A 17,725-nucleotide genomic window follows, 5' to 3' on the forward strand; every position below is an offset into this window, starting at 1 on the left:
CCAGATTTCCTCTTTTTATTTTTTAATTAGTTAATTAATGCTTCATGAATTTGCATGTCATTCCTTATGCAGGGGCCATGCTAATCCATATCATTCCAATTTTATTATTAAAAAAATTTTTTTTTGATGTTTATTCATTTTTGAGAGAGACAGAGACAGAGCATGAGCAGGGGAGGGGCAGAGAGAGAGAGACACAGAATCCGAAGCAGGCTCCAGGCTCTGAGCTCAGCACAGAGCCTAACATGGGGCTCCAACCCACCAACTGTGAGATCATGACCTGAGCTGAAGTTGGATGCTTAACCAACTAAGCCACTCAAGCGCCCCATGTATCATTCCAGTTTTAGTATATGTGTTGCCAAAGCAAGCACAAAATTTTCTCTCTTTCTAAGGACACCAGTCATATTGGATTAGGGCCCACCCTAATGATCTCATCTGCACTAATTGCATCTACTATGACCCTGTTTTCCAATAAGATGACATTTTGAGGTACTAGGGGTTAGGGCTTCAACATATGAATTTTGAGGGGACTCAATTCAACCCCCCAGCAACCCCCAATACTGTACTCATTTTTCCTGGTTCTCCCATCCCCCATGTGGAAAGAGCTGGTTGTCCTAAAATACTGCAGGTTACTTTTACTAGCCTTGAACCCAGAATTACTTCAGAGCGGAACTGCCTCTGCAGGTAAGCTAACCAGGAAGCAGGGGAAGGGTCCTATAGGACCTCGAAGGCCTATAGGAGAAACATGGCAGGGATGTGCCCTGTAGAGGATGAGTTGAGTCCCTGTTTCCTCAAACAGGGCCTTCCCTGTATAACCCACGTGTGTCTAGAAGTTGCTGGTTTCTGCTCATATGCTATGCAAGCAGTTCTCTAATGCCTTCCAGGTGGGCCTCATTATAGCACAGATCCCCAACACAAAAGGATACTTCTCAAGCTTTCTCAAAAGGATAACCCTGAAAAGAGGAAGGCATATTTCTAAGAACGTAGAGGGAAGTTTTTGGAGACACTAAAATGACTGCTCTAATATATGACCATCACACTTGATACTTTCCTTTCTTCCCTTTGATTTCGAATGGAATGAAATTCTGCTCTTCTAGAATCAGTTATGACCTAAAAACACTTACAGAAAAAGTCTTAGCAGGTGTCAGAAGTAAAGAAGGGAACGGTGTCTGGCTGTCTCAACTAGTAGAGCATATGAGTCTTGATTTCAGAGTTGTAAGTTCAAGCCCCATGTTGGTGTAGAGATTACTTAAAAATAAAATCTTAAAAAAAAAAGTAGGGGTGCCTGCCTGGCTCAGTTGGTTAAGCATCCAACTCTTGATCTCAGCTCAGGTCTCGATCTCAGGGTCGTGAGTTTAGGCCCTACATTGGGCTCTGTGCTGGACATAGAGCCTATTTAAAAAAAAAAAAAAAAAAAGTAAAGAAAGGATATTGTTGAAGCTACTCCGTTCAGCTTCATCTTTCGATAATAGAATATTTGACCTACCACTTAAGAATAACATATCCGTAGGGCCCTTTTAGCCCTTCACATTTATAATCTCATTTAATTATTCAATTACTTGTTGAGTTGTGTGTTCACTGATTCATTCAGTGAATGAATGAATGCTTATTTAGCACCTAATATGTGTTAGGGACTGATCTTATTAGATCCATTTTACATACATTAAAAAAAAAAGTAAATAACATATTAAATAACATGGATAAGGTCGGATAGCTAGTTATGAGTTTGCATGGTCAACGGCAGATGTGTTACCCTAAGTCCCGATTTTATGCTCTAAATGCTTGCAATTATCCTACTATCGTGGTACGTCATCCTCCAAGCTCTACAATGTTGTTAGGCCAAATCTTACTTGGATTTTCGAGGCTACTGCAAAATCTTAATTGTTTCTCAAATATCTAGGTCCTCGTGCCCCTGCCAGCATTCAAGTCTCTCTTGACGGTGGGGCTCTGAAGGCTTCTGTTTCATGGGCCCCAACGGAAGGAGCTTTCAACTATACCGTGATGGCTTTGAGTGACTCTTCGGAGCTGAGCTGTAGTACGACTCTCAGTGCCTGTACTATCTCCTCCCTACAGTGTGGGACTGAGTACCTAATTTCAGTTTTAGCAAGTAATGATGCTGGGTCTAGCAAGTCAACTTCATCAGAGGCCCTAAAAACTGGTATGTAAGCAAGAGTGACTGTGGGGCTGGCAAGCCAGTGTGACTGCCATAAGGGAAACAAATAACCACCTGATAATGTTGATGATGTTCCAGAACATTCTAGAAGCCTGATCTAAGTGAAAGCATTGAATGGGACATTCTAAGGAGTTTTAATGTGATAGTAAAACTGGATATCACACATTGGAAAAAGCACATCTTTGAAAATTAGGAGTCCTGGCTCCTATTCTGTTCTTTCATTAATTGATTTTCTTTATACTTTGTAAAGCTGTAAAAATTCTAGGATCCAGTTGGAGTTATACATAGGTTTAACTGTGCAGTACACACAATGGCCTCTTCCTTACGTCATGTTTTACAGACCTATGCTGGGAGGGAGCTATTTTTTAAATAAAGGTGGGCAGTCTATAATTCTGAGTATGTGTTTAAATATCTTCCTATTTTCATCTTATCAGAAAAATGAAGGCTTACATATGTGGAGGTTTACTCCTCTGTTTAGAAACATTTATGTGTTTTGGTGATGGGAACTAACATTTAGTGAAGACCTACTATGTACCAGGCACTATAAATACATCATTTTATTTATCTTTCATGACAACTCAATGATGTAGGCTCTATTATTTCCTTTTTCAGATAAAAAAAATTTAGGTCTGAGAGTGACGTAATTTTTCCAAAGTCACACCAATAATAAGCGTTAGAGCTAGGATTCAAGCCCAGGTTTGCCTGATTTTAGCCCTCTAAGCCAAAGAAAATGTAGATAATCACAATAATGTCCACTTTACCCAACAGAGAGAACTATGTCATCCTGTGTTTAAAAGGCTTCTGAACAGAGAGGAAAAGAGCCATCACCAAGCTGATGCAGTGTATTTTACAGGAAAAAATAAGCCAAGCCCTCAGATACACAGTTTCTTTTTTTTTTTTTTTAACTTTTTTAAAAGTTTATTTATTTATTGAGAGAGGAGAGAGGAGAGAGGAGACAGAGAGAGAATCTCAAGCAGGTCCCACGTTGTCGGCACAGAGCTCAACATGGGGCTGGGTCTCACGAACTGTGAGATCATGACCTGAGCTGAAATCAAGAGTGGGACACTTAACCAACTGAGCCACCCAGGAGCCCAGATGCACAATTTCTTATAGTTATGTTAAATTAAGGTCACTGATAGCAAACCTGGTGATTTGGCTTCTCTTTTGACAGTTATAATTTGCTGCAGACAGCCTATTAGAAATGGTTATGAGGTTGGAATAGCTGAGAGTGAAGGAAAAGATAAGAATACACTTTCAAAAGCATAGCAGATCCAAGTTAGTCATTTAATGCAGGAGAGAACCCTCCAGTGTTTCCCAATCTTGGAGGCACATTAAGAGCATCTGGGGAGCTTTTTAAAAATCCACCAAAGATCAACTAAATCAGAGCTTCTGGGAGTGGAGTCTGGTATGACTAGTTTGTAAAAGCTCCTCACTTAATTCTAATGTGCAGCCAGGGTAAAGTGCCACTGAAATAATTCTGCATGTTTACAGTTGGGTGGCATCAGTTTGCGTATAAAACAATCAGTCATGGGACGCCTGGGTGGCTCAGTTGGTTAAGCGTCCAACTTACGGCTCAGGTTATGATCTCACGGTTTGTGAGTTCGAGCCCCGCATCAAGTTCTGTGCTGACAGCTCAGAGTCTGGAGCCTGCTTCGGATTCTGTGTCTTCCTCTCTCTCTGCCCCTCCCTCGCTTGTTTGTTCTCTGTCTCTCAAAAATAAGTAGACATTAAAAAAATTGTAAAACAATCAGTCATGATCATGGGAAGAGCCCAACTTACCAATAAAAGAACTATGTTTCGAAAGTGCTATGTGTTTCCTGGGTCCCAGAATTGTGAAATATATTTTAGGAAGATTCCACTAAAGATGGCTAAAATTTTAAAAGCTTAGAGCTTGAAAGAATAAACTTCATTTGAAGTCATCCCTTCATTCTATGCTGATCCTGGCATTGCCTTAACACAGAAATGAATGCAATGTTAACCAAGGTGATCCATACCTATTTCTTTTATTTTTTTAATTAAAAAAATTTTTTTAATGTTTATTTATTTTTGAGAAAGACAGAGTGTGAGCGGGGGAGAGGCAGAGAGAGGAGCAGACACAGAATCCGAAGCAGGCTCCAGGCTCTGCGCTGTCAGCACAAACTGTGAGATCATGACCTGAGCCGATGTCAGACACTTAACCAACTGAACCACTCGGGCGCCCCATCCATGCCTGTTTCTAACATTGTCTAGCATGTATTGTGTGAGATAAGTTTTACAACATGTGAGAATGCCTTGTTGGTCTGCACATACTGTTTGATTTGTTCCTTGTCCATGGCATGTGATATTCTGGACAATTGCAAAGGTATAAAGAAAATCTCTTGCAGGACTCTCATAGCTGGTCATTATTTACTGTTTCCTAGTTGCTTGTGCACCTGGAAGAGTGACCATCCAAGAAGATCCTCCGGGCCACCTGTCTGTGGCTTGGTCCAATGTAGATCTGGGTGATTACTATGTGGCCTTTGTGAAGAGTGATGATGGCTTGGAAGTCCACTGCAACACATCCCTCACCCAGTGCAATTTCTTATCTGAATGTGGCTTCACTTACTTTATTAGTGTTTTTGCCTATAACAAGGCAGGGCAGAGTCCTCTGGGCGATGTGTTCAATTATACCACAGGTAAGTTGCACTTGATGCTTGTGAAGGGAGTTCTGAGTTCCCTGAACTCAGCAGCAGCATAAATCACCTTTGCGATAACTGACTGACATAGGTTACCTGGGAGTCATTCCAGGGTCAAGAACAGAAAGAGAATCTCTCCTCTCACATTCTTTCCAGAGCAGGAAATTTTGGGTTCATGGACCCAACCTTAACAAGAATGCAAGGCGTAGAAGTGAAAAGAGAGCAAAGAATATAGTTGTTCATACCTGCTCTGAAAAATTAAACCCTCCACCATGATCTACTGAGTGTTCAGCACCCTGTGCAAGGTGCTGAAGGGGACACAGTCCTCCTGTCTCAGGAGTTCACCCTTTCCCCAAGACCGAAAACAGAGATGCCATGGCAAAGGCACTGCCTGGTGTGGAAGGCTCTGCAGCAGGACACCTGTCCTAACTTGTCCTAATTGTCCTAACTTGACCTCTAACTCATTTGAAAAATGGGGATAAAGACATTACCTTGCTAGTTCCTTAGTATCCTTAGTATGCAAAATGGGACAAATAATAATGAGAGCATGAATATGAAATAGGTCTTTGCATGTGGTAAAGCACAGTGCAAAGTATTTTTTATTAGCATCATTATTACTATTATTCTCTTCTACTAGTCTTGGATCTTCTAGGGAGCAAGGATTGTTTTATTTACCTCTTCATCCTCAATGTTTCTTATACTGTGATTGGCATATGGGAAATGCTTGATGTTTGAAGAATGAATGGAGTGAGTGATTTAAACTTAACCATATTTACAAATAAAAACATAATATCATTGTGTATGACTAGCTGGATTACAATAAATTTTACCAAGTTGAAGGAAGCAAATAATTGATGCCTTTGGAAAATGGAATAAGAGGCTATCAATCAAGTCTCAAGAGCAGGAGGGCCTTCCAGAAGGAGTGACCTTGAACTGGATATTTAAGGATGAATGGAATGGAGGTGGGGCAAGGGCATCCAGAAAACTCCAAGCCATGCTAGACATTTGTCAGAATTTGTCCATGACATAATATAGGGTCTGTTCTAAGATGTACTAATACAATGATCCTTCCCCCTCCTGCAGCCCTCAGTCTTATCTGGTTAGTGTCTGGAAAGACTGATAGGATTGGGAACTTAGACTAGGTATCATTTTTATCAGGCAGAAGAGAGGAACAGCATTTCAGTAGAGGGTTAGCAGTCTTCAAGGCATAAGGAAATGAGAGCACATGTAGGGTGGGGAATTGAGGGAATTGGTGAGGGGAGGCACAGCTGAACATGTAGGTTGGATGCAGCTTGTGATGACCTTGGACATCATGCATAGAGGATTTATCCTTTATGTAGTGGGTGTTAGGCCAAGATCACAGCTGGAAAGACCTGTAGGAGGTTCTTGGAGCAACTTAGGAGGGCTGTGGCAGAAACTCTGGGCCCTGGGAGATCAGGACTCAATGCCCTCCTCTGACATCCTTGTTCCTTTACTGACCTCCATTTTCTCTCTCTGCTCCTGCTTTCAGCCCCCTGTTGTCCTAGCGATATTAACCCTGTGTTGGTGTCCAGTGACAGAGTAGAGATTGTCTGGTCTCCTGTCCGTGGTGCCGAACTTTATGAAACCAAGGCTGTAGATGGGTTCAAAGTGGTTGAGTGCAATGACACCGCTCCTGCTTGCACCCTCTCCGCTCTAGAGTGTGACACCAAGTACAACGTCACAGTGTATTCCTTCAGCGAAGTCCGGGGCAGCAATATGTCATGTACTTCCCGATTTGTAACCACAGGTACGATACAGCTATGATTTCCTTCACTGCTGTCTGAACTATTCACCCTAGCTATGGGCATGCCCTTCATGATGGGCATTCAGCAAGAACTGTAAAACTACTCTTTGTGGGGACCATCAGAGCCCCTCTCTTCCTACAGAAGGGCAGAAGAGTAGGCAGAACAAGGAAAGTGGGGGGGGGGGGAACAAAAAAGGAGATCACGGGGAGAGTAGAAAGCTTCCTCAGTAATTACTTCAGCCATTCAGTTCCTCTGACTTTTGGGGGCTGGGGGGACAGGGAACTCTCTGTATTCACACCACGAGGGTTAAGACTGCAAATGTTCATCTTAATTACTTTTGCTTTTGGAGTTCAAAATGCCCCTTAATATTTTCCGGTGAGTCTGATGCTACAGGAACCTAATACCATGTTTCCACACAAAGGCTCTGTGAATCTGGGCTACATGCTCGTTATGTTTGAAAGCAGGGATGATCTCATGTTGGGGTGGTGGGGGAGGCGGGGGTGGGAATCACATTTAGACCAGATGGCACACCTGATATTTTTGACTCACACTGTTTCAATTAATAATCTAAAATTGCTTAGCTCCTTGCAGTCCCGAAATAAAAAACGTTTCAAAGGATGCATTCTCCATGATTCGTGTGCACTGGCGATCCACTAATGACGATGCCACTTACACGGTGACTGCCCAGGGGGAGAAAGGGCTGTATCGGTGCAGCAGCAAGGGAGAGTCCTGCGTGATGGGGAGCTTGCCCTGCGGCTCCGTGTTCTCCGTCACTGCGGTGGCTGAAACACAGGCAGGGCGGAGCCTGCCCAGCTTCAGTGTGCCCCTGGAAACAGGTAGGTGGCAGCCTCCATCCTGAACGTTGACTTCAGTGTGGTCCTTAGAAATCGTTATGACATGAACTTTCTCATTTCGTTGACCCTAACTGTGATAGAAATACATTATACTCTCTGGCCTTTCAAACAGCCCAGTCTTAGAAAATAAAACTTGCCATGTTTGGACACAGTTTCTGTAAAAATAGCATCAAAAGACTCTAATATATTCCTATGCTGACATCAAAGGAGGAATACATTGACGCTGCAAAACATTGATTTGAATTCACATTCCTCCATGACATGATCTCCCGAAACAACGAACAAGTAACCAAATGAGCTGGCTTATGTTTTCTTTCTTTGGCTCAGCCGTTTAAAACCTTTCTGTGTAAAATGCTTTCTGAGTTTCAGTTTTCTGGTAAAAGGGGAGAATGGATTGCTCGGGTGGTTGCAAATGTTAAGTTAGTTAATGCTGCAAGCACTTAGCATGGTGCCTGATGCATACACAGTAAGAGCTTGATAAAAGAAAGCTGTTACAGCTTTAAAGCACTGTGTGTGAGTGAAATTTAGCAAATTACTTAAAGCTTTTGGACATTATTTTCTCTTATATACAATGGATGGCACTTTGGACTATAAAAGTTGAAATGTAAAAAGCAGCAGAATAGAGACCATGCCCAATATTCAGGAAGATTCTAGATATCCTATATCCTGTTTAACAATCTCTGAAAATTTGAGAATTGGCTGTGATATTCTTAGGTATTGCAAGCTTTTATATCAATTAAGTACTATGAAATGCATGAAAAAGGCAACATACTTTCAATTGCAAAGGCTGTAAAATGTTATATTGGGAGAAGAGGTGAATACAGCCATTGCTTTGAAGTTTGCAACTGGAATTGTTAAAGTTGGGAAAGAACAAAGGATTTCTTTCTTATTCTGAAAACATTGGGAGGAAACTCACATTACCCACAGCCAGTTAGTGCTCTGCCTTCTTGGGGAAAGCAACCCCAACGTAGAGTTGATGTTAAATGATGTATCAGAGGAAATGAGATTGTGCTTAACAAAAGGAGATTTTGCTTAATAATTAAAGATTTGAGAAATGCAGGATACTGAATGGTATACAGACAAAATACCATTCTCTGTCATTTTCCCACAAATAACCCTCAGTGGAAATAAATCCCCAATTCTTTCTCTTCTTCCCCACCTAAGTGCCGTGCTGTCCAGCTGGTCTGACGGTAACTCAGGTCACCCAATCAGTAATCAACGTGAGCTGGACTGTTGGGACCGGGGCCCAAACCTATGTGACAGTTCTGGAGTCACACACCGGACAGTCTAAGTGTCTCACCCATCAAAACCAGTGCCTCCTGGGATGTATCACATGTGGCGTCAATTACACAGTGGCATTAAAAGCGATTAGTGCCACTGGGTTGACTGCAGACTGCACCTACCAAAGTTATTCCTCTAGTAAGTGAATTCTAAATTCCAGCTATGGAGTATCAATATGGACTTCGACTATTTTTTTAAAGTTTCTTTCCTTCTTTATTTACTTACTTATTCATAATTTTTTAAAGTTTATTTATTTATTTTGAGAGAAAGCATGAACTTGAGCTGGGGAGGGGTAGACAGAGGGAGAGAGAAAGAATCCCAAGCCGGCTCCTCATTGTTAGTGTGGAGACTGATGTGAGGCTCAAATCCACCAACCATGAGATCATGAGCTGAGCCGAAATCAAGACTTAAATGTTCAACCAACTGAGTCACCCAGGCACCCCTAAGTTTTTTTATTTTTTTTTGAGAGAGACGGAGAGAGCATAAGCAAAGGAGGGGCAGAGAGAGAGAGGGAGGATCCCAAGCAGGCTCCAAGATGCCAGCACAGAGCCGACATGGGGCTCAAGCTCACAGAACTGTGACATCATGACCTGAGTTGAAATCAAGAGTTGGAGGCTGGGCCCAACTGACTGAGCCACCTGGGTACCCCAGGACTTTGACTATTATCAATCCAGATGTAAGCCCATCCTTCTCATTTAAAAAGATCCTGCATCTCCATTCTGCTAGCATTATAAATTCAGATTATTTTCTAAAATGTTTACAAGTTTCCTCTTAGAACCTCAAAGCGTCGGAGGCTTCTGTTGGTGGTTGATGAATTGATTCCCTTGGTAACATGGTTCAGGTATACTTTTTCTGAAGGCAGGACAGATTTATACGGCACAGCTACCCGCTGCACAGAGTAACTCAGCCTGGCAGAGTTTCCAGAAAGCATTTAGGTCACACATTCTGTTTGTCTTGAATTCTTTTCTTCTCATTATTATTATGCTATCACCTCTCTCTTCTAAACCACTCCATCTCCTTCAATGGTTTCTTATTTCAACAGGCTGAAAGAGCACTGTCTACTGACAGTATTATATCTTGTTCTTCACAAAGAGCAAATCATTAGGGAATAGCAGGGGAAGGTAGTGGGTATGGGGTTAGCAAGTAAGATTGATTCTCTTGTGTGAATCTAGTCCACTGAAGTGGCTGTTTGGGGCATGCTTTTGAAAAAAGAAAAGAAAACTCCTGGAAATGCTTTTTTAATGAGAAAGTACAATCATTAGTTCACCGTGTCTGCCCCAGGGCACGGGATGGGAGAGCTAAAATATAATTTTGCCTCCCCAAGGGCAGTAGAAAAGGTCTTCAACTAGGAGTCTAAAGATACAGCTTCTGGGGCGCCAGGGTGGCTCAGTCTGTTAAGCGTCCGACTCTTCGTTTTAGCTCAGGTCAGGATCTCAGGGTTATGAGATGGAGCCCCGCGTGGGGCTCCACGCAAGCCTGCTTGACATTCTCTCTCTCCCTCTCTCTGCCTCTCCCCACCCTGACGCCACCTCTCACTCACACACTCTCTCTCTCCCTCAAAAAAAAAAAAAAAAAAAAAATTTCTTATAAGCTTCGTTGCCTTATCTTCCCTAATGTTTCCTCATTGGTAAGAGAAATTGTAATAATTATAATGTGAAGGCATTTATAACATGCTACACATACGTAAGCTGTTTCATACTTTCTTTGGGACCATTATCTTTCATTAGATTTACTGCCTGCGTTCTTACCCTGATATCCAGTTCTGGGAATATGGCCCACTGCTTATCTTCACATGTAAAAAAAACCTTTCTTTAAAAGAAAGAACAAATCAAATGAACCTGATTATCTATAACTGAATGTTTTAATCATCATACCACAACATTTTAATTTTTGTTACTGAGTAAGCCACCATTCGGTGCCCTGCTTGACACCTGATGTGTGTAGCCTGCTCAGGGCATCTAGCAAAGAAAACAGAAGGACCTAGTGAGCTAGCATGGACAAAGTGTGGATGAGCAAAGCCTGGTCACCTGACTCTTGTGTAAGTGACTACTCCCCAGGTGTCATGCTACTCAGGTCAGCAAAATAGGTATTTTCAATTAAAGCTGATAGCAGTTAATGGGGCACCTGACTGGCTCAGTCAGTTAAGCATCCAACTCTTGGTTTCGGCTCAGGTCATGATCTGGCTTCATGAGTTGGAGCTCCTTGTGGGGTCTGTGTTAGCACAGAGCCCACCCGGGATTCTCTCTCTCCCTTTCTGCCCCTCTCCTGCTCATGCTGACTATCTCTCTCAAAATAAATAAATAAAATTTTAAAAACCTGAATGCAGACGATTTAAATTCAATCCCACTAAAATCTTGTGGAACTAGGGCATTATGAAAGATCTTAACAAGGATTCTATACACTTGGCTCACATTTGTATATAATACATAGCTGCCAAGTGGAGATTTTTGTAATATTTGTTTATTTTTGAGAGAGAGAGAGAGAGAGAGAGAGTGCAAGCAGGGGAGGGGCAGAGAGAGAGGGGGTACAGAGGATCCAAAACGGGCTTTGTGTTGACAGCAGACAGCTCGATGCGGGACTCGAACTCATGAACTGTGAGATCATGACCTGAGCTGAGGTCAGAAGCTTAACCAACTGAGCCACCCAGGCGCCCCACCAAGTGGGGAGTTTTGTTTTTTTTGTTTTTTAATTTTTTTAATGTCTTATTTATTTTTGAGAGACAGAGACAGTGCAAGTGGGGGAAGGGCAGAGAGACAAGGAGACACGGAATTTGAAGCAGGCTCCAGGCTCTGACCTGTCAGCACAGAGCCTAACACGGGGCTCCAACCCAGGAACAGTGAGATCATGACCTGAGCCAAAGTCAGACGCTTAACTGACTGAGCCACCCAGGTGCCCCAAGTGGGGACTTTTTAACTCACTGTTGTTCTCCATTAAAAATTCTTGGCTCACCTCAGCATCACACAAGGATTTCTAATCATGTGGCCCACCACAGAAAGAACTTGAGTACCCCTTCGAATAATGCTCTAATCATATATTATTTAGGTTACTTATCTTGTTTCCCCACTGTAATAAAGGCCATGTTTATCTGATGGTGGAATAAGTGATTTGTGTCTGTTTTTATCCTCAGGTGCCTGCTGCCCTTTGGGAGTGAAATTATATAGGCTGAGCCCTAATGGCATCCGAATCTACTGGCAAGCCTCCAGGGGCTCTACCAATTATAGCACTGACCTCTACGGTTCTAAAGGCATTTTCACCTGTGCCCCAAGAGCTGGCCTCAGTTTTTGTGATGTCACCGAGATACCCTGTGGGGATGTATATACCGTGATGGTCTCACCAGTTGCTGAGACAGGACTGAAGCTTACTTTCTGTCCAAAAAAAATCTATTCAGGTAGAGCAAGTTACAACGCTTTATTTGAAACTAACCCTGAACTCAATCTGTTAGTTAAGACTCAGAGCAATCACACTTATTTGCTATGTTAGGAAGGTCAAAGAGGTGTGAAATTTCTATATGCGGCAGGCAGATTCTGGCTACAGGGATCTCAAGCTTCTTTGCAACTGTGAAGTTTTCTTATTATATGATTTGGAGACACTCCTCCCTTCACTGTCCCTTTCTTTTTCAGAAAAAGGACCAGATGCTTGCTGTTGAAATAGTAAAGCAGATTTAAAATGATTTTTTGCTTTGAGATTTGGGAATCGATTTTTAACATAGTCTCAGAGATAATGATAAACACCCTGAAATGTTGGAAATTAAGAGACTTGAATCTTTATCTGCACAGGTTCGAGAAGTTGGAGAATCAGGGGAAAAAATGAATTTATAAATCAGAAGCTAGCTTTGGAAATATGAGTGGGCAGGCAGTCTGTGGTCACAAAACATGACTGTCAGCAGCTGCCATCTCACCAGAGCTGGCAGAAAAACATTAGCAATTCCCCTGTTCTGTCTTCCAGCACCTTCTGCTACCTTGCCCAGAGCATAGACATATATTTTTCATATATTTCTAAAAAATAAATTTTAAGAGAAGAGATAAGGCCCTAGAACTTTATAGGTGGTCACAGGAAGAGGAATAAATACTGACTCAGAAACCTTTACTGATAACCAGAATCTAAGAATTTCTAATTATGTATAGGTAACAGGAAGGCTCAAATGGCCCCTGGAAAGAACCAGGCCAGGTCTTCTTAATACTGTTCTTGCTGCCCTTGGCTGTCATGCTCTGATTCCTTGTATTTTCATTATCTTGTCCACAGAACAAGCTCGCCCAAAGTACTGCCCTATGGGAAGGGACAGATCTTAGGAAAAAGAGACTCAATACCAGTGTTTCATCATATTTGTATTGTTTTGTAATTTATCAAGTGTTTTCACATTCGGTATCTCATTGAATGCTCAAAATAACTCTATAAGGTAGATTCAACAACACGTTTTATTAGCTCCAACGTATAAATGAGAAAATTGAGGCTTCCAGCCTCTCAAATCTCTTATCTATAACTCTTCTAACCTCTAAATTCATATTCAAACTTGATACCTCTACCTGGAGGTGCCCCAAGGCATTTCAACTCCTCAGGGCAAAAGGGAACTCCTGATCTTCTGCAGTTTCTAATCTTCCTCCCCACATCCTTATTTCAGGTACAGAAGCTAGAAATCCTTCAGTCAGAGGTGCTTGGGTGGCTCAGTCCGTTGGGCCTCTGACTTCGACTCAGGTGATGATCTCACCATCCATGAGTTCAAGTTCTACATCTGGCTCTGTGCTGACAGCTCAGAGCCTGGAGCCTGCTTCGGATTCTGTGTCTCCCTCTTTCTCTGCCCCTCCCCCACTAGTGCTCTGTCTCTTTCTCTCTCTCAAAAATAAAATAAAAACATTAAAAAAAATGTTTTTAAGAACCCTGGAGTCAGCTTCAGCCTCTCCTTTACCCTCCATATTTAAGGGGTCTCCAAGTCCTGTCCTATTCACTTTGTGATGCTTTGGGGTTTTTAAAAATATTTTTAAAAAACATTTTAAGTAATCTCTACACCCAGGGTGCCTGGATGGCTCAGTGCATTGAGCATCTGGCTCTTGATTTCAGCTTAGGTCATGATCTCACAGTTTGTGAGTTCGAGCCCCACCTTGGCCTCTATGCCGACAGCATGGAGCCTGCCTGGGATTCTCTCCTCTCTCTGCCCCTCCCCTGTTCTATCAAAATGAATAAATAAACATTTTTTCAAAAACTTAAAAGAAGAAGAGTAATCTCTACACCCAACATGGAGCTTAAACTTACAAACCCAAAATCAAGGGTCACATGCTGTACCGACTGAGCCAGCCAGGCACCCCACAATGGTTTTTAAATCTAACTTCTCTTCTCTCCTACACCTACTGCTATATGATAGGCCCTCACCACTTCTCCCCTAGACTGCTGCCCCAGTGTTGTCTTCTGGAGCTCATGCCAGCCTCCATGCTATTATCAGAGTTGTCATTTCCGGACACTGATCCAATTATGTTTCCTCTATGCTTCAAAATCCTCAAAAAGTGTTCCATTGCCCCATGGGATAAAAGTCAGTACTTAGAGCATGGCATTCAAAGCTCCTCACAGTCCATCCATAGTTAGTCTTCCTACACTTGCACTGTTCAATAGATATTTAACACAAGCCACGTATGAAAAAATTTAAATTTTCTAGTAGCCACATTAAAAAATTAAAAACAAATAGGTAAAATTAATTTTTTAAGTTTATTTATTTATTTTGAGCAGGGAGGGGCAGAGAGAGAGAGAGAGAGAGAGAGAGAGAGAGAATCCCAAGCAGGCTCTGTGCCATCAGTGCAGAGACCGACATAGGCTCGATCCCACAACCCTGAGATCATGACCTGAGCTGAAATCAAGAGTCAGACGCTCAACCAACTGAGCCACCCAGACTCCCCAGGTAAAATTAATTTAATTATATATTTTAGTAATCCAACATCTCCAAAATATAATTTCAACATGAAATCAATGTAAAAATTTCACATTATTTTTTTCCATACTTAGTCTTCAAAATCTGGTTTTCATGTAATACAGCATACCTCAGTTCAGACTAGCCACATGTGGAGCCCTCAGGAGCTACATGTGACAGGTGCCTGCTGTGCGGAACAACACAATTCTAGGCTCACTCCACAATATCTGTCCTAAGAGGACTCTATTCTCTAGTATAGCCACATGGAATCATTCCCACACACCTGCCCTCACCACACACATATACCGTGCCGTACCATGCTTCTGAGCTGATGCAGTACTCTTCTCTTTGCCTGGGATTCCACCTCTGCCAAGGGAATTTCCTCTTCTCTGTCAAGTCTTCTCCAATTTTTAAAAAAATGTTTATTTTTGAGGAAGAGAGCGAGCATAAGGTGGAGGAGGGGCAGAGAGGGGGACAAAGGATCCGAAGCAGGCCCTGTGCTGAGAGCAGAGAGCCTGACTTGGGGCTTGAACTCATGAACTGTGAGATCATAACCTGAGCCGAAGTCAGACCCTTAACTGACTGAGCCACCCAGGTCACCCAAGTCTTCACCAATTCTTAGAGGCTGATTAGTCTTTGTGCTCCCTCTTTTGTGGCCCCGTATCACCCTTATCTTTACCCCGCCATACAGCTGTGAGTTGAAAATGTGTTATTTCCCCTAATAAATAGTAATCTCTGGACTCTCAACATATAGCACATAACTATCTCCAATATATTTTAAATTAAAAAATGAATGAGTTTATGTGTTTGCCTATGATCCCACAGCCAGTATGTCAGCCACTAGAAGACCTTGTTATCAGAATACGCTCGGAACGCCTGGGTGGCTCGGTCGGTTGAGTATCTGACTCTTGATTTGGCTCACAGTTCGTGAGACTGACCCTAGTGTCTTGCTCTGTGCTGACAGCATGGAGCCTACTTGGGATTATCTCTCTCTGTTCCTCTGCTGCTCGTGCTCTCTTTCTCTTTCTCTCTCAAAATACATAAATAAACTTAAAAAAGAACTCTATACCCTCTGGTGGGGTGCCATCGCAACCTGTAGCCTTTCCATATTAGGAAGGATGGGTGTTTAGACTCAGGGAATCTGCTTTTGCTCCATTTCTCTGGTAAAAATCAGGCCTCTGAGGAAAGTTCTTTCTTTTTGTTTTTTGGGTTTCTTTTTTTCAATATCATTGATGCCTTCCTTTGATTATTAGGACGATATTATAAATGATAATAATGACCAATATTTATCGAGTGTATTGCCAGGCACTGTCCTATTAACTCAGTTGATTCCTATAACCACCTTATGAGGTCGGTGCTCTTATTCTTTACCACTTTACAGATAAATTAAGACACAGAAAAGGAAAGTGACTTGTCCAGGGTCATACTGCTAGCTGTATCCTCTTATCACCCAAGCTGGTTCTTATTCATTCTTTGGTTCACTTTTCCACTATTCTTTTTTTTTTTAATTTTTTTTTTTTTAACATTTATTCATCTTTGAAAGACAGAGAGAGACAGAGTGCAAATGGGGGAGGGCCAGAGAGAGAGGGAGACACAGAATCCAAAGCAGGCTCCAGGCTCTGAGCTGTCAGCATAGAGCCCGATGCGGGGCTCGAACTCACGGACTGTGAGATCATGGCCCAAGCTGAAGTTGGCCGCTCAACCGACTGAGCCACCAGGTGCCCCACTTTTCCACTATTCTTAAAGCTATACTTTCACCATCTTTTTTTTAAGTATCTTTAATATTTTAAATATGTCAGTTAATACATATAAATGCTTTTGTTGTTATTCATTCCAGTAACCTGCTCTGGAAGTACACTTGGAATGGGTAAGTCCTTTTTCTCATGGATGAAATAGAATTTTTGTTGTTGCTCTTTAGGGTGACGTAATGAAGCTGACTCTTTCTGTGATGTGAGTGGTTCCTGCCCTCCCCTCCCATAACCGTTTCCCCCTATTAGAATGCCTCCCCTCAGATTCCACCAGTTGAAATGAATTCCTTTGCATTCGGAAGTCTTTTCAGCCTCCCAGGATCCCACGGGAAAATGTAAATACGTGTCAGAGAGGCTGCTGCTTCCTCCTTCATTTCAGAGACTGGTTCCCAGCCCTGCTGTACGTTGAGTCATCTCGAGAGCTTAAAAGTAACTGACGCCTGGGCTTTATCCCCAGAAAGTCTGATTTAATTGGTCTGGGGTAAGTCTGGACATCAGGATTTTTCAAAGCTCCTTAGGTGATCCTACAGCGTAGCCAAGCCTGAGAACTGCAGCTTTAGAGCAGGCCTTCTCAGACTTTATTGTGCATGCAAATCACCCGGGGTCTTGTTAAAACCAGATTCTGATTTGGTAGGTGTGGGAGGATCAGAGACTTTGCACTTCTAACAAGGTCCAGGTGATGCCGGTGACATTGATGCTGCAGGTCTGACCACCTAGTAGCCAGGTGTTAGAGGGAAACTTAACAGCCTGCAAAGAGCAAGGATGTCTGGTTTGCATTTACATGAGTGGCTATGCCAGTGGAGGAAAAGAGGGTGCTGAAGGGGCAGTTGGAGTAAGGATACTCTCACTACCTCCTTGGCTATGCTCAGAACTGACCTCCCCTGGGCTATTCTAGGTCCCAGATGGAGGCTACTCTTGGGCAGGGCATGACCACAGAGCTGTGTGTGCTGGCCCAGTGAGTAGCATGTGCTGCTTTAAAGGAATCCTTGCCACATCTTCCAGGGGACTGCTTGGTTCGGGGCTTTGAGAAAACCCCCAGGGAGTATTATCAACCCCAAACTACAGACAGGACACACACACACACACACACACACACACACACACACACACAGAGTCACATGCCCATTCAGACATGGCTGACTTTAGAGGGTATGAGTGGAAATGAAACCTTCCCATCAGTAAACACCACAGGAGAGCCTCCCAGACTGGGACAGCTCCCCATCCAACACTTCCTTCCATTGACAGGGATTAGGTCTAGAGTCTCTCTCCACTGCCTGTTCTCCAGGTCCAATGCCTCTCTGAGCACAGCAGGACGCATGCTTTCCAATTCTTGTCCCACCTGCAGATCTGAAATAAGCA

The 17,725-nt window shown here is 42.7% G+C and overlaps 1 protein-coding gene and 1 pseudogene across 1 annotated transcript in view; one reads left to right on the forward strand and one right to left on the reverse strand.

Moving 5' to 3' along the window:
* The window catches only part of FNDC7 (fibronectin type III domain containing 7), a 28,682-nt gene that overhangs the window by 8,478 nt on the left and 2,479 nt on the right, over window positions 1–17,725 (forward strand). The window contains exons 5-11 of the mRNA XM_042953556.1: window positions 1,898–2,155; window positions 4,570–4,824; window positions 6,335–6,592; window positions 7,172–7,426; window positions 8,609–8,863; window positions 11,853–12,113; window positions 16,456–16,485. Of these exons, the coding sequence (XP_042809490.1) occupies window positions 1,898–2,155; window positions 4,570–4,824; window positions 6,335–6,592; window positions 7,172–7,426; window positions 8,609–8,863; window positions 11,853–12,113; window positions 16,456–16,485 (1,572 nt within the window). The remainder of the gene's footprint in view (window positions 1–1,897; window positions 2,156–4,569; window positions 4,825–6,334; window positions 6,593–7,171; window positions 7,427–8,608; window positions 8,864–11,852; window positions 12,114–16,455; window positions 16,486–17,725) is intronic.
* LOC122229014 lies at window positions 27–121 on the reverse strand (annotated as a pseudogene).

Source organism: Panthera leo, chromosome C1, assembly GCF_018350215.1.
Source record: "Panthera leo isolate Ple1 chromosome C1, P.leo_Ple1_pat1.1, whole genome shotgun sequence".
NCBI lineage: Eukaryota > Metazoa > Chordata > Mammalia > Carnivora > Felidae > Panthera > Panthera leo.